The 16957-nt window shown below is 40.2% G+C and overlaps 1 protein-coding gene across 1 annotated transcript in view; it reads right to left on the bottom strand.

The window, feature by feature from the left end:
- Window positions 1-94: 94 nt before the first annotated feature.
- Window positions 95-16957, bottom strand: part of esr2b (estrogen receptor 2b) — a 38877-nt gene continuing 22014 nt past the window's right edge. Inside the window, exons 5-10 of the mRNA XM_084741936.1 lie at window positions 15074-15433; window positions 12830-12968; window positions 8228-8361; window positions 4509-4692; window positions 2149-2490; window positions 95-993 (exon numbers count right to left, since the gene is read on the bottom strand). Coding sequence (XP_084598062.1) covers window positions 873-993; window positions 2149-2490; window positions 4509-4692; window positions 8228-8361; window positions 12830-12968; window positions 15074-15433 — 1280 coding nt within the window. The 3' untranslated portion in view covers window positions 95-872. The remainder of the gene's footprint in view (window positions 994-2148; window positions 2491-4508; window positions 4693-8227; window positions 8362-12829; window positions 12969-15073; window positions 15434-16957) is intronic.

The following is a 16957-nucleotide window of genomic DNA, read 5'->3' as shown; positions in this document are numbered from 1 at the left end:
TACATACTTACATACCTATGAAAATACATACTTATCTACCTATGTAAATTCCTTTAATTTTGTATCACATGTACATTGTCTATTTCATATGTTTTTGCCAGTAATTCGAATTATTGAAGTTATTTAAACGTATGTTTTGCTGTAGTTCAGTTTTTTCTCGTATGAAATACCTGCGTTCCTCGTTGATTGTTATTTTTCAGGTTTGCTGGTGCCAAGTGTTAACTGAGACCGTCTCTGTGCCACATCTCACACTGTGTGAATCCAGCCTTAGTCTGACCACATGAACAAAGAAGAAAGCTTCTCTTAACAGTCATTGAGTTTAGTTGTGTAGTTTGTACAAAGAAGAGAAGAAAAATCCCAGATGAACAGCAACTGATTAAAACACCAAAGTACACAGAAGTAGTGAAGGAGAAAAACACCACAGTGTGATAGAAAACACTGCCCCCTTTTTTTTTAAAGCTATTTTATAAGACTACTCATGGAGATGGAGGTTAACTGTGTGGACCACATGCACCTGTCTGTGAGTCACTGTGAAGGGTTGTAGACAGATTGTTCTGGACGTTACACAGAGGTGAAAAAAGAGATACAAATACTGGATATCAAAAAAGAGCTCAAACTGACTGGCAGAGGTTCAGCGGCGTTCTCACGAGCACCGACTGTAGTGCACATTCACAAGAAATATTTACGCACACAAAATATACATTCGATCAAAAACATTTTTTTTTCCAAAGACTAAAAACATCTGAACAAGAGAAAAAAAAAACTTTACCTCACAACAGCACTTAGTGTTTTTTTTTTTTTTTAATCCTTTTTTTTGTTTCCTTGTCTCGATCTTTGGGGGACGGAGAGCCATTAAAGTGTCAGTGTGTCTCTTACAGTCCTGTCACTAAGGCAGTTTCCATGACGACTGAATCAGGGGTGGCGTAGCATGTTGATGCCACTGATGGACCTGCATCTCCTGTGTCCAGTGTCCACTGCTCCGGGTGGATGTAACTGTAAAGAAAGTTATTAAAGGTTATTTATCACAGATGGAGTAAAGGAGAGAAATTATTCATTTACTTTTATTATGATACACAGAGTATTTCTACTATTTCTCCAAAAAACTGTTATTTTCTTTTCCTTTCCTCTTTTACTCCTCTCCTTTCTTCCCCCTTTTCTTTCTTTCCTCTCTCCATCAATCATCTTCTTTTCTTTTTTCTTTCATATCTCCCTTTCTCTCTCTCTTTCCTTCCCTTGTTGTATCCTTCCATGTAATTCTTTGCTGCTTTTCTTCCTTCTTTCCCCTTTTTATTTCTTTCCCTCCTTCCTGTCGTGTTTTTATTCCTTTCTCCTCCTCCTCCTAGTTCCCTTATTTCTTTTTGTCTTCCTTTCTCACCTTCTTTCTTACCTCCTTTCTTAATTTCTCTCCTTCCTTTATTTCTGTCTTCACCCTCCTTTCCTTCTTTCTCCTTTTCTTCCTTCTCTTTTTCTTCTTTTCTTTCTTATGATTTCTCCCATCCCCCTCCTGTTTCCTTTCTTTCCTTCTTCGCCCTCTTTTCTTTCTTCCGTCCATTTCCTCCTTCCTTTGTTTCTTTCTTTCTTCATTTGTCTCCATCCTTTCCTTCCTTCTTTGCTTCCTTCCTATCTGTCTCTCTCCACTCTCTTGCATTCCCTTTCCCCTCGTTTTCCCTTTTCTTCATTTCCTTGATTCCTACCTCCCTCCTTTACTTTTCTTTTTTTCTTCCTTTCATTTTCTCCTCACGTTTTCTTCCCTTCTCTACTTTTCCTTCTTTTTTTTGGCCCTTTATCTCCATTTCCTTTTCCTTCCCCCTTCCTTCTTTCTCTCCTCTTTCCATCATTCCTTCTCTCTAATTTTTCTTTCTTTCCTTCCTTCCTGGGTGCATTCCCTTTTCTTTTTTTCCCTCCTTTCCTTCTGTCTTTCCTTCATTCCTTCTGCCATCCCTATCATAGAGCTGTCCTCTCTGCTCTCTTTACTTTCTCTTTTCTTTCCTTCTTCAACTGAAAGAATGAAAACTCTCCTCCTCTTCGCTTTGATTCTTTCATGATAGATAGTCAAGTTAATAGACACTTAAACAATTAAATATTCTTCACATTTGAATCCAGTTAAGTTCTGAAGGCACTGAATTAATGATATTAACTGAAACTCACTTGTTGCTGTCCATGTGATTCTCAACTAAACTCTGAAACGGCGGTGAGGACTGGTAGGGCAGAGCCTGCAGGTGTCCGTCCAGGATCGAGGGGTCAGAGGGCCTGTGAGGAGCCACGGCGGTGTGGTCGTCGTTGGCGGCGTCGGTCTGCTCCGAGCCCGGCTGCAGGTGAGACGGAGGCTGCGGGTACGGGTGCTGCTCAGCGTAAGAGTTGCAGCTCGGCGAGGACGACGGCTGACTGCTGCTGCTGGACGTGTTGGCGTCCAGCATCTCCAGGAGGAGGTCGTACACCAGCACCACGTTCTTCCTCTTCATGGTGGACAGGTGGTCCATGCCTTTGTTACTGCAGAGACAGGAAGAGGACGAGTGAAGCTGAGAGAGAGGAGAGGGAATTACATCTCATAGATATTGATTAAGTCTCGAGCTTTTGGTTTAAGGTGTATGAATCAGCTAAAACAGGAACACCGGGAAGTAAAATTAAAGATTGAAATGAATGATGATGATGATGATGATGATGATGTTACAGACCTTGGCATTGGTTGTTTCTCACACATATACAGATGTTTCTACAGCTACAGTCACTTTTAAGTCCCAGCAGTGACATTTTGGATTAAAATTTCTCAACTGATTCTTGATAAATATACACAGTGATATTAATCATCACGATAAAAAAAAGAATTACTAGGAACAACATTTATGAAGCATTTTATGGGTCCAAACACCACTTGTGTTCATGTCTCAGTGTTCACATACATTAATCATTTCAAATGAAATTGTTTCACATACACACACTGGTCCATTAAAAAAGCAGAATGTCCCAATATATGCATAAATATCATTTTACTCCTACTTTGCTCTGCATGGTAAGATACTGAATTTGAAGTGAATTAACAAACAGTCCTCCTGTTTATTAAGGCGAGACACTAGAGGCAAATGCACTGCTTTTTATTGCACTAGTAAATTTTGAGATTTTGTCATCCTTCTTCTTCTTAAAATACACATTTAGGTGTTTATTTTACCACAATTTGTCTGTTTGTGTCTGTAGATTTCTCCTAAAGTCACCATCGTGGGATGATGTCTCATTTGCATAACATAAAAAAAAAACTTGTAATACAAATAAATGTTTTGATATAAGTGATCAACTGGGGAAATGTCATCCTGATATCTACCAGTTCACCAGTTTAACAACACAACATAAACTTTTACAGGCCGTTTCCTCAAAACAAGTAGTTTTTTTTCCCCTCAGACTCTGAGCCAGAAAACTTTCCAGTGTTATTCATAAATTCTGAAGGTACAATCACAGCCTGTTTTCTTTCTACAAACATGGCAAAAAAGTAGTTTTTAACAGTAGTTGACAGTATTTCCTGATTTATGGATATGTATATATATATATATATATATATATATATATATATATATATATATATATATATATATATATATATATATATGGAGAGAGAGAGAGAGAGAGAGAGAGAGAGAGAGAGAGAGAGAGAGAGAGAGAGAGAGTCCTCTGTAAAAGCTTTAACTCTAATATGTCAATAACAGAACAAGAAATCTGAATCTGGTTTCATCCAACGCCCAGATACAGCAAGCATAAAAAATAAAATTTCAAAAAACCTGTAGTCCAAAAATTAAATGTCTTAAAGTAATTAATAGAGAAAGTTCTATGCCGACATCCTAGTTAAAGTTTTTACCGTATTCATCTTAAATTCTGTAGTATTTTGGGGGTTAAACTCAATTTGAAATCAATGCAATTTTAATCAGAAAAACTTGAAAGAAAATTTATCAACCACATTAACTTTCTTAATAAAACTCTTAGGTATCACAGTGTTATATTAAGTAAAAGAGGACTTAATATTTCCCAGCTATGAAAACATAATTAAGTAATAAAACTTCATGGACTGAGATCTTTAACCTTTTGGGTTCACAAACGTTTTGTTTGTCCAGCTACATGTAACTGTTCATGTGTCAGCTTTGTCTTTTTTATCTAAATGTCGTGAAGTCACCGATTTCATTTTTTGTGTGAAAAGTGCTGTATGAAGTTTTATTATCGTGAGTATCGACTAAAACAGTCTTATTATTGGTTCTTTGAAAAGTCTCTCGAGCATCTTTCCTTGAAAGATCCATCATCCATCAATCAAGAGCTGATCTCTTTAAGTCTATGAAAGTGCAGCGTCTGTACTGTATGTGCTTGTTCATGTTATTAATGTGAGCATATTATGTTTTATGAACGTTTTCTAATAAAAACAAATTAAAGTTGGCTGGTGTGCAAATGTCTGACTGTCCGTGTGTGTTTTTTCCATTCTCTTGTGTGGATTCTGCTGAGGTTTCACGGTTTCCTGCCTCTTCTGGCTGTACCTGACGTGGCGGATGTGGGAGAGCAGCATGGTGAGGTGTCCGAGGCGCAGAGCCTGCTGCTGGGTCGACAGGCCCAGCTTGGAAATGGCCCAGACCAGAGCATCGATCACCGAGTCGAGCAGACGCAGCAGCTTCTTCCTGCTCTCCAGCTCCTCGGCAGTCTGAGGGGAGCTCGTGCACAGATCTGCAAAAACACACACAGCAGAGCAACAACAGTTTAACACACACATTCAACACTGACTGATTTTATTAATTATGGTATGTAGCACACTTCAGATGTTCTTCTAGATCAAAATAACAGAATAGAAAGTAATAATTATGTGAGACTGAGGCAACTTTTTTCAGAGTTTAAAGTGTTTGACTGGATGAACAAACTACTGAAGATTAAAGGGATTGTTTGGATTTTTTGAAGTGGGGTTGCATGGAGTTTTACTTCGCAAAATAAGGACATTGCTCATCTCCCACCGCCTCAAACGGTTTGTGTTACCATGTGACTTTGGTTCATTTGTTTGTGTTATTGTGTGACTCCAAACAAACACCTTAAAAGTCAAGAAAAGCAGCGCAAGGACCAGCAGCTCCTCTGTGCTGTGAGCTAAAACTACCGTTTTTGCCAAAGGGCAGGGAGATTTTTGGCTGATATATCGGTGGTTTCCTGTTGGAAAAAGCTGTCTGACATCAATGTAAAATATTGAAAATATTCTAAATATAGTGTACACTCCCATTTCAGGTGAAATGTCTCAATTTTTATTAAGAATCAAGCTGTTTTTAACTCTTTCCCCACCACTGATTACACATTCTGTCAATTGCTGTTTTCGCTGCCACGTGGTAGGGGACGCTGTGACGGATCCACAAAAATGTGACACCCAAAGAAGAAGAGAAGCACCAGACTTGAGGAGCAGCAGCAGCAGCAGAGGAAGATGACCTTATGTAGCATGAAATCATCGGTGCTCAGCTGCAGATCCGCAGCGGGACAGAGAGCACCGTGACTCCAAGCACAGAGCTCAGACACAGAGCAGGCCTGCTCACGCTGCATTCCCCGAAATCCACAGCAGTCGGGGCAGAGCTCACATACCAGCCTCTGGGACTCAGGCTGCAGCTGGGGCAGAGAGCATCGTGCACAGAGTGAGGCTGGTCACGCTGCAGTCCACAGACCTCCACAGCGGCCGGGACACAGAGACAGTGTTTCGGTCAGCTAACGTTCGCCACACTGGTGACAGTGATGTCACACGTGTAATATGAAGCGATAAAAACCCCAAAATGAAAACTTGAGGCTGATGTTAAGCGTAAAAATGTCTCTTTCAGTGGGTTTTTTGATGCAACATTCAAGTGCTTATAAAAAAAAAGAATGAATGAAGCTCAAACAAAACTTTTTTGTGTCTGAAACTATCAGATCTGTTCTTTCTTCTGATATATTCCATGTTAACATATTCGTAGAACTGAATATTCTGTGGGTGCTCACAAATGATGGCGCTGGCTGGCAACTTTTTAAAAAAAATGTTGCCGGGGAAAGAATTAATCATCTTTGTGAGTGAAAGATCATGTTTTGGGTTTAAAATGATGAGATCCTGTGCAGGTCTGGGGTTCCCCTCTAGAACACGACCCAGTAGAAGGGAGGAGCAGTAGATCACCGGGTCCATCCACCCGCACGCAGACCGAACAGTTGAGCCACCATGTTCCATCTGTCAGAATACATAAATCCTCAAATTCCTCCCTGATCTCTTGACTTTTCAGACTCGATTTCATTTCTTTCACAATTTGTTCTTTTTTCTCCCCAGCTGCAGTGGAGCAGAGTCAACACAGAGAACGCAGTCTGGCAGAGAACCCTGTCTGTGTGTGTGTGTGTGTGTGTGTGTGTGTGTGTGTGTGTGTGTGTGTGTGTGTGTGTGTGTGTGTGTGTGTTCGGGAGGAACTTTGTTAAACTCTGCAAAGTTGTGCTCAGAGGTCGATCACCTCTGTGAAACCTGTACAGTGGCTGCTGGGTGAGAGGGAGAGGACACTTTGACCGCTCAGAACACACGACAGGTTAAAAAACAAAAGCCGCTCGCCAATAAAGTTCATCTTCGCAGGTCAATGCATCCATGATCTTCTTCAAACAAGCTGAAAGTTCTGCCAAACTAACCTTTTTAGGAGGATCACCTTCATGTTTAATGAAATCACATCCAGCAGACCAGTGCCGTGTAACCCTCGACCTCTGAAACAATCTTTACAAAGTTTTGTCTGTAATCTTTAGTTCAGATGATTTACTTGATTTTCTTTCTATATAAACTTGAATCTTGAAAAAATATATATTTAAAATTGGAAATATGAAAAAAAAAATCATTATTCCCTTTTACTCAAAGATTTAAGTTTATCCAAAGAGGAAATGTTCATTATCTCAACAAAATAACTTTAGCTGGTAAAACTTTTTCAAAACTTCAGGATTTGAGTCAGGTTCAAAACTCAAAAATCTGTTGCAGCACTTTGCTTGAAAGTTTCAGTTTTCTCAGCTTTTTCTTCCTCACAGTGAAGACCTACAACAATGATACATGAAAATGAAAATGTTAAAAAAAATGTAACAGTTATTCATTTCCGTATCATTTTTTGCCAAAGCCACAGGGAGCCACTGGAGAGCTGCTGAAGATCCACATGTGGCTCCGAAGCCGCAGGTTGCAGACCTCTGTCTAAATCAATCATCTCTGCTCGGTTTTTTTTAACACTGATCTATGACCATATATATAACATTTTTTTGGTTTCATATTAATATTTCAAGCTTCTTAACTCAGCATTTCTACATCAGGACCTGCAGTATTTGGAGGAAATGTAGCTGAGTCATCACATTATTCTTATTATTCTTTATTTTTTGTGAACATTCTCAAAACCTGTGTGCAACCTTAACCTTAAGTTGCCTTTGTACTGAATTAGCAATGATGAATATGTTCTCACAGTTCCAGGTTGTGGCAGGGGAGCTCCAATTATTGACACACAAAACATGCTGCAAAATCCAGGCAGCTTTTGTACTGATGCTCCTCTTTCTCTGCATAAACTAGCTGGTTTAAAAAGTAATTTATTCTGACTTAAACTGCATGGAAAGGTAATGAGACATCATTAATGTGTTCCTGAGTTTTTCCATTTGTTTACAGCAAAAAACAATTTTACTTCTGTTAAATCTATAGTTTTTCCCTCATTTTCTTATTTTCTGACTCGCTGCAGGAGAGCCTGCCACTGTGTGTGTGTGCGTGTGTGAGACTGTGCCCTGTTATGGTGTTAAATTGTTATTAGTAATATTTTTTGTGTGTGTAGTTTTAAGGAAGGACTGCATTAGATGAGTAGCCTAGCAACATGATTAGCCCCAAAATACAAAATAAAAGCACAGAGACACTGTAATGATTTAGTTTTTCTAAGTAGTTCATCAGAAAGGATTATTTTGACAAACTTTGCTGACTGTTTGATAAGAAAAGTTATTTAGCAGCATAACCTAAATAATGATAATGTGTGTGGTCAGATTAGTTTTACCTTGCAGGTCAGAGATGTGACAGGTGTCATTGACCCGCTAAATTCAGATTATCGTTCAGTAAACACAACAGAGCGGAGGGACAAACTGCGTTATGTAAGAACCAGAAATGCTCTGCTGTGTCGACCGGACGGGATCGAACAGCATTTCTGTCTCGCTGCAGCCCAACTCGTCCGTCTCACGGGGACTGAAGCGAAGGCTGCGGTTTGTCCGCGTCAGTGAAACTCACTTGAGTTGAGGAGGATCATGGCCTTCAGACAGACGTACTCCTCCCTCTGAAGCTTCAGCTCGCGAAACCGAGAGGTGGCTGCCAGCAGCATGTCGAAAATCTCCATGATGCCCTCCACACACTGTCCCTCCTCCCTACAGAGAGACAGGGAGACGGAGAGGGTGAGACCGAGAACGTTGGACACAGAAAGGTCAGAGAGAGGTGAGGAAAAAAAAACAGAAAAGCAGGGACAGAAGAAGAGAAGAGCAGAGAGAAAGAAGAACCATCAGTGGAACACAGAAGGAGAACGTGCTTTAGCTCTGACAATGATGTAACTTAGGGAGCCAATAAAACTTTTTTGATTTTTAGGGGGAAAAAAAATAAAAAAAAGGAGAGAGAAGTGGAAAATCAGACAACAGAATAAATAAAAACAGATGGAGGAAAACAGAAAAAGGGGACAAACAAAAGAAGAGAGACACCGTAGAGAACTGAGAAAGACAAAAAGGCAAAGTGAAGAGAAAAAGGAAAAAAGAACAACAGAGTAAGAGGAGAGGGAGAGGAACAGACAGAAACCGAGAAAAGAGAAATAAATAAAGGACAAAGAGATGCACAGTAATGATTTATGTAAAGGCAAAAAGTCAAAGAGGTGAAAATGGAGGGAGAAGAAAAGCAGTGAAGCGTGGAATGTAACTGAGTACATTTACTCAAGTACTGTCCCCAACTACAAGTCGAGGTGCTTGAACTATACTTGAGTATCTCCATTTTATGCGTCTCCATGCTTTAGTTACTAGTTACTTTTCAGATTACAACTTTACACACCCTACCTGTCCGTAGCATAGTTTTTTACCTTCTTTGGTCTAAGCTTTTTCTCATTTACAGTACAATCTACTGATGCATTTTACAAACCGGATCCTTATTTCCTCACTGATATTATCATTATTGATATGACTGTCAGATATTGTTTTTTATTACAATTTAACATGTTGTTAATTCATCTTTGTTAATATAAGTAGGAACTGATTTCTGTTCATTATTCTGGGATGTAGGCTGCAGGGAAATCAAACATTAATGCAAAAAGAGGCATCATTTGACACTAAACTCTGGTTATTGTCAGACTGAACTGAAGTTTAGTTTCACTTTGCCTGGAACAGGTTAGATTATCACTCTGTCTAAAATCAAACATTTTATCCAGTGACTCCGCCCTGCCGTCTACAACTTCCTGGTTGGCAGGTGTGTTATCATACTGCACACCTGACAGATAACACCACAGCTTATTATTTCACACTCGGAGCAGACTGACAAAGTGAACCCAAGTGCTTCGTTAATGCTGTAATTCTGATAACAACAGCAGATCAGTGACGCAAAATAAACCTGGAGGATCTGGAGCGACTGCTGGCGTTACCATGGTGATGCTAATTTACACGGTGACCTCAGATTCCTCAGTTCTGTTCCCAAAACAATATAACAAGAAGTGTTGATTGGTTACAAAAATAATTAACATTATGGCCTTGTTATCCAAAAGTTCACACCTCAGACTCGACAAATTCTGGTTTGGAGACACAAACGGCAAAAAGCTTCCAACCAAGTAATTCACACGGTGGCAACTTTACTCTGAAACACGTGAAAAACTGAATCTTTGATCCAAAGAATGAGTGAAAAACCAGAGCGATGGTGAAAGAAGACCGTAACAATACGCAACAGAGGCAGAGTTGAATCAGAAAAATTAGAAAAGGACTCTGTTTTCTGGCTCTGTTTGAGCCTCTTGTTGAGGATGGATTTGCATCCAGGATGATTTCCTGAGCTGTCCAAGGAGAAAGAGCTACCACAGGCTGCCGGGGACCACTGCACAGAGAAAACTAAGGCTGTGTTATGAAAACACATCAAGGTTAAGCTAAGCCTATAGTGATAGTCTCCGTGGTAGTGCTGGGAAGAAAGGTCAAACACTAAACTCAACACTAAACCAATCCAGGAAAAAGAAAAGACTCCAGCTCTTTCCGTTTCTCATATACATTTACTGTTATCATCTCACTCCGCTTTCATTATTCTGTACTTTTCTTTTATTTGACGTCCTCTGCAGGAGTAAAACCTGCTCCATAAGAGGAAGGATTTGCAGACAGATGTTGGCAGGTAACAGGTTTCTTTACACATCGTCTAAAAATCACAAAACAAAGTTAAAAAAAATGTTTATCGATATGTATTATCGAAGTAAAAATCTCCTCCTGCTTCGTTTTAACTGGTTAATGAACCACTCGCTGCAACTGCGTTTCATATGATTTCAAGGAGAATCTGACCCAGTGGCGGCCATTAAAAGGGATAGTTCACCCAAAATTGAAAATTCTGTCATTATTTACTCTTATTAGAGTGAAGAGACCAGTTTTCAAACATTAAAAACATCAGAATAAAAACATAAAATGTCTCCATACTGCTCATCTGCTGTAATCCAAGTCTCCTAAAGCCCCAACATGCCAAGCTGACTTGAAAGATGTCATTTCCACATGTTTTCAGATTGAATCTTCACTGTAGATCCTTCAGCTTGGAGCCACGTTCTTGTGCACACTGTCTGAACTGGGTGTGTCTGGTACAACAGTGTGCATCCACAAGTGAAAAACATTTTATATTTTATTTTAGTTTTTTTTTATGTTTGAAAACTGGTCACCATTCACTTCCATTGTTTGGGTGATTCTGAGATCCTGTGAAACTCCAGCAGAGTTTTGTGGACTAAAAAACTAAACACAACCTTGAATCAGCATGACAGTGAGTAGATAATGACTGAATTTTCATTTTTGAGTGATCTATCCCTTTAAGAATAACTATATCAGAAGAAACAGTCTCCTTGCAGATGGTCTCATTAACTCATGTGGGCCATATAGATGCACCAGTGATAAACTGAGAAATAAATGCATTTAGGCCTTTAACAGGAAAACTTATTGTTTTTATAGCCTCTTGTCAAGAAGACAAGAAAGAACATTTCAACTTCCTTCATAAATGAGACAAAATAAGTTTAGAATATATGAATCTTAAATTTGCAGAATTTCTTCAATACTCTTTTATTCACTTTGCAACCCAAATAAAATCTCCTGTGACCCACCTGTGGGTCACGGCGTCTTTGGGAATGACTGCTTTAAGGTTTGATTTATTGCATCAACAAAAGGCTAATTCATCCTCTGGGGAGCAGGGATGTCAACTTAAGGGTAATCAGTTTATTAGAGTTTCATAGGTACTTTGTGCACAACAGAAAGTTTTGGCCTCATGCGATGTACGGGAAATATTAATATTTAATAGGGTTAATCATCTGGGAATCATCAACAAATGTGTAGTTAAAATGAATTGTATTAAAAATAAATAGAATATATAACAATATATATTAATACACGCAACCACAAAAAAAGGAAAAGGAAGCTTGATGACATGACATCTGTGTTTGTTGTTGTTTGATATGCTCATGCACGCTGCAGCACAATTTTCTACAAACTGGACTGACAAGAATTACAGCCGGTAATCTGAACTCATCACTCTCCTGCAGTCTTAACAGCAACAAGAACTCACGCTACTTCACTGCTTCTATGAACGTCTGCTGCTGCTGCAGACAAACTGCTGCAGTAAGTTTACCTCGGTTCACGAGGAACTCCAAACTGCTGCTGGTGAAGTGGCAGCCTAATTACAGCGTGTTTTTACCATGAACACAAAGGGTGAAGTGAAGAGTCAGAACCGGCCGACTGCAGCCTGGCCAAAGTTGAAGGTCAGAGAGTGATAAAAGATTTTTGGCAAGAAAATGAGACGGCAGTCCAGAGGAATCACAGATATATCTGCAGAGAATGTTGCTGATAACATTTTACTGTTTCAAGGCCTGATTCAACTCCCTGTTTATAGTGCGATGTCGACTCGTCACCAGAGCGCAAAAAATGCGGGGGGTTTTTCACCGAAACAACCAACACTTGTGTGGCAAACTTTCAGCAGCTGTGCACGAGACTCACAGTGACAGAAAGCAGCTGACCTTTGTTCAGTTTTTGAGAATCAAGTACCATAAAATATCAAATAGAGGCTGCAGCCTTTATTTAACTACAAGCAAGTCTTTGTTTGAGACAGACTATAATTAGACAGACATTTATTTATGATTTCCAACCTGGTCATGTCCTACTGCGGTGGTGCAAGTTAATATTAAGATCCTTTACTTTATAGGGACAGTTTTGAAGTGAGGTTTTATGAGGTACTTATCTATATTCAGTGTAACACCTGGAGTAGATGGAGGTTGACACGCCACCAGTGTGGACAGTGTCAGCAACAGAACCCATTTTAGACACCTAAAAACACTTATATTTAGAATATTTTTATGCCATTTTTACGCCATTACGTAAGGCAAACAACTCTCTCTCCAAACCAGACTCCTTTGACAAAATGTAATTTCACCTCGCAGAAAACAGGAGCTGCTGGTCTGCCGCTGCCTCGATCGGTTTGTTTGTGAAATTGCGTTTTTTGCCAAAAGAGGGTGGTATCTGGCTGCTATAAAAGGCAGATTTCCAGTGGAAAAAGCTGTCCGATGGCAAAGTAAAGTGGAGAAAATATTCTAAATATGTGCTACTTATACTTTAAATCAGATAAATAAAAGATGCCAAGCTTGCTCACCTGTTGAGTTTGAAGTCTGGAGAGAAGATGAGTTTTCCAGGATGATCCACAGACCTCCACATCAGGCCCAACATCAGGATCTCCAGCCAGCAGCACTTCAGCAGGTGGATCTGGTCGGCTAGACTCAGCTCTACAAAACCTGAGGACAAGCCACAGAGAGATATAAGCTAATTTAGCACCTCTGTATTATCCATTTTTCTGCCTGGATTCAGGAGCTGAAAGATGTTTGCATGGGGCATTAATGACAAAACTTGCATTAAAATGACTGGAGATACAAACTTCTCAGGGGGTCAAAGATAATTTTAGGATAGAAGCTGTTAGACACGCTCTCCCAGAGACAACAACAATCAGCATCACCCTGAAAACTTTTCATGTGAGCTTATTGTCAAGACAAAACCCAACCAAGTTTGATGAAAGGATGAATTCAGAAAATGACCAGGGAACGGAAAAATAAAGTTTTGACTGTAATGACCACAGGGGCTTTAAATGTCCACATACAGCATGTCTCTGAGGACGTTTTTGTTGTTGTGGCCTTTTACAGAATCTGAACATGAATATTATTGCAAACAAGCAAAAGACTTGAAAAGAAATCAATAATTCAAAATTTCAACACGTGATTTAAGCCTCTCTGGGCACATGACAGCAGATACTAAATTCACATGAAGCAGGCAGACAGACAGACAGACAGACACAATTCTGCAGCAGCTGTCCTGTCTGTGCTCTGTCTCTTCAATACTCTCTGATTGTGACCACATGTGTCTGAACCCAGAGACATCTGGACAGCTGCATGGGACAAATTGAACAGATACTCACTCTATATATATATATATGCCCAGGTAAAGCTCCAGTGCAGTTTACAACATTTCAACGGCTGCTTTCATCAGGAGTCTGAGGTGGATCAGTCACACAGGTGAGGCTAACGAGTCACATGACACTGTCAGGTGACAGACACCTCACACTCAACCTTCCCCCTCCTGAATCTGCCCTAAAAGAAACCTTTCAGAGGATACATCAGCAGATAAATGTGTCTTTGTTTTGTGGAGAACTCTTCTAAAAAAAAAAAAAAATCTGATTAAATACAACAAAAACTTTTCTTCATGTTGAAAAACCACCGCTGCTGTTCTCTGTACTGAACCATTGTACATGGAATACTACACATTTTGGACTGATATTAAAGGACAACACCATCTGCGTTCTTTTCCAGGTTTTTTAAAAAGAAAATCCCCCTCTGAGATAGTGATAGATAAGACACCCATATGCATCCTGTCAATGTATTGAAAGATGAAATTCATATGAATCTTCTCATCCTATTTCCTTCAAAAAGAAACTGAAGTTGTTGAAACCAGTACATTAAGTTTTTAAAAGGAGCTTCTCAACCATTCCGAGTTATAGACAGAATCAGAACTGCTATAATCTCAAACTCATTACTACTGACACTGACTCTGTAACAATGACATCATTGAACAACAGCTCTAGTCTATTTTGACTGACAGGACCCCGCTCACCTGCCGGTGCTTTCTTCTGTCTTTTATAAAGCAGACAATGTACGCTCATTTTTACCTCTGTCAGAGTATCCAAAAAAGAAAAAAAAAAAAATCTGGGGAAAATGGTCTTTATTCAAAAAACTGGGAGTCTTTGTGATCCCTTCACATTAACACCTCTCCTGGGGAGTGAGTACCTGCTGGGCTGAACACTGTCTGAGAGGAGGAGAGGACGGGGGAGGACGGGGGAGGACGGGGGAGAAGTACAGACAGAAAATGTGTAAAAAAAAAAAAAAAAAAAAAAAAAGATCAGAAAGTGGGGAAAAAGAAACTGGATCAGTCTGTCAGGAAAGAAAAGAAACTGCAGCCGATAAAATGAATGATCATTTTGTAGGATTAGTTTGTCTGTCCATGCAGCCGTTATCTAATTTGTTTGTTTATTTAAGCGTCACACACACCGTCTGACGTCTGACACGCTGACATGGACGACGGGTGGAAGATGTGTTTACTGTGGCATCGGGTTTGTTTTTACCTTTATAACCCTCACGTCTTGTTTCCTGGTGTGCAGCGAGCCTGACTGACTTCCACTGCTTCCACTGACCTAGAATCAGCAGCAGCGAACACATGGCCCTAATGTTTACGCTGACCTTAACCTTGTAATGGCTCCTTCACTCAGCAGGGCCACACAGAAAGTCCCCGGTCATTTATATGAAATGGTTCTCAGGTTAGACCTCAACACTGGACCTCAAGTTCTGGATCTTACCAGGGATCTTTTTAGCCCAGCTGATCATGAGGACCAGCTCCTTGTCTGCCAGGTTGGTGAGGGACATCATCATGCTGGCCTCGGTGAAGGGTTTCTTCAGATCCTCCATGAGGTAGATCTCTGGAGGCTCCGCCTCCATGATGCGGGAGATGAACTCCTCCGGGCTCATGGCCGAGTGGCGCATGCGGCTCGCCTGAGGGAGGGAGGCGGGCGGGGCGAGAGGAGCCTCCAGATGGAGATGCCGCTGGGCTCGAGAACCCAGCCCCACCCTGACCAGACCCCTCCCCGAGGGATCCCGAGACTGGAGTCCGCCACGGCGGTGCCGGGCTCCTCGATAGCTGCAACGTTCACGCCTGACACCTGGTGTGTGATGACAGCAGAAAAACAGACCTGTGATGTCCTTTGTGCTTCACGTAAGATGATGTGGTTCTTCTTTCAGAGAAAAATAAATGTAACGGCACAAACTATTGACCATATGCAGCTTCAAATAATCTTTACCCTTTCTTAAAAACTTATACGCATTGGAAACACAGGTTCTATATATCAAAGCAAATCTTCAAGTAAATGGTTTGGGTGTCTTTTCACTCCTAAAAGTCTGTACCGAGGTTTACATTTTTGTTAGGTTAGTTTTGGTTTCACACTGCAATTATGCTCTGAAGCGGCCTGCCTCTTATCCTCAACAAACGAGAGAGGTAGAGAGTGAATGAAGTGAAGGAGCTGTTACCGAGAACAATGCAGTGAATCTGAGAAATAAAATGTTATTTTCTTGTTGTTTCAAAGCAGATTCTAAAACACAAATAAAGACACCTCTGTAAAACCCTGCAAAGGTTTTGGTTGCTGTATTTTGTGTAAATGCATCCAAAAAGAAGCCCAGAGACATCCAGAAAAAGCATTTGTGTCTATACATTGTTTTTTGTTAATAATATCCTGCATAGTATACCTTTAAGTAAAGCAAAGGCAAAGGTTTTCACTACTATGGTCTATACTCTAATGCTCAATACTCCTCTATATTTCCAATGCGACTAGATTAGACTAGATATTAAACAAGGTCAGCTCTTCATTCCTACAAACAGTGGGCTCTGAATTTCCTGGAAACGCCTGCAGACAAAATTGAGTGCCACTATCTGGACGCAGCTAGACGAACCCACAAGGAAGAAATTTGTTTGCAGGTTTTCAAATTGCAAATTCAAATTTGGACGCCAGCACTTTTGACCGGACTTGACTGTGCAGACTGTGATCTTGTGTCTTGAGTTGTTTTTAATTTACAGTATGAACCCTCAATAAGCTAGAGGTGTGAAGAAGTTACACAAAAAATATAAGGCACAGCCAGGAAAGTTAGTTTGGCTGAAGGTAAAGAGCCAGGCTAGTCGTTTACCCCTTGTTTGAGCCTTTATGCTAAGCTAAGATAATGTGCGGCTGGCTCTAGCCTGATATTCCAAGGACAGACATGAAAGTGGTATGGACCATCTCAACGAACCTGAATTCTAGTTTTCCTATGTTTTTGTGTTTAACTGACCAATGGGAATAACATTTTTTTAAATGGTTCAGTGTTGAGTGAAAATGCTGCAACTGGCAGCCGCGACATGGGCTGCAAGTGTCTACGTGTCTGACAACATTATCGAAAGAATCCCTACAGAGCTACAGCTTTTTGTTAGAAAGTAAGATTCTTTTTGTTTTAACGGAAAGCAATAAATCGGCTGTTTCTGATTACACAAAAAGGATCTTACTGTTTAACAAAAACATCTCTCTGTAGCAGTCCTTTCCATAATGTTGTCACAGAATAACAATCCGGCACTTTTAGTGGATGGTGCACTGACGGTGCAATTGCAAGTTACATTGCAAGTTACCTTTTAACAACACCAGAAAAGAGCCTGATTTTTATTG

Source organism: Lutjanus erythropterus, chromosome 18 (assembly GCF_056507025.1).
Source record: "Lutjanus erythropterus isolate fLutEry1 chromosome 18, fLutEry1.hap2, whole genome shotgun sequence".
Lineage (NCBI taxonomy): Eukaryota > Metazoa > Chordata > Actinopteri > Lutjaniformes > Lutjanidae > Lutjanus > Lutjanus erythropterus.
Note: the sequence above shows the minus strand (reverse complement) of the source record. Positions and strands in the feature narration are given on the sequence as shown.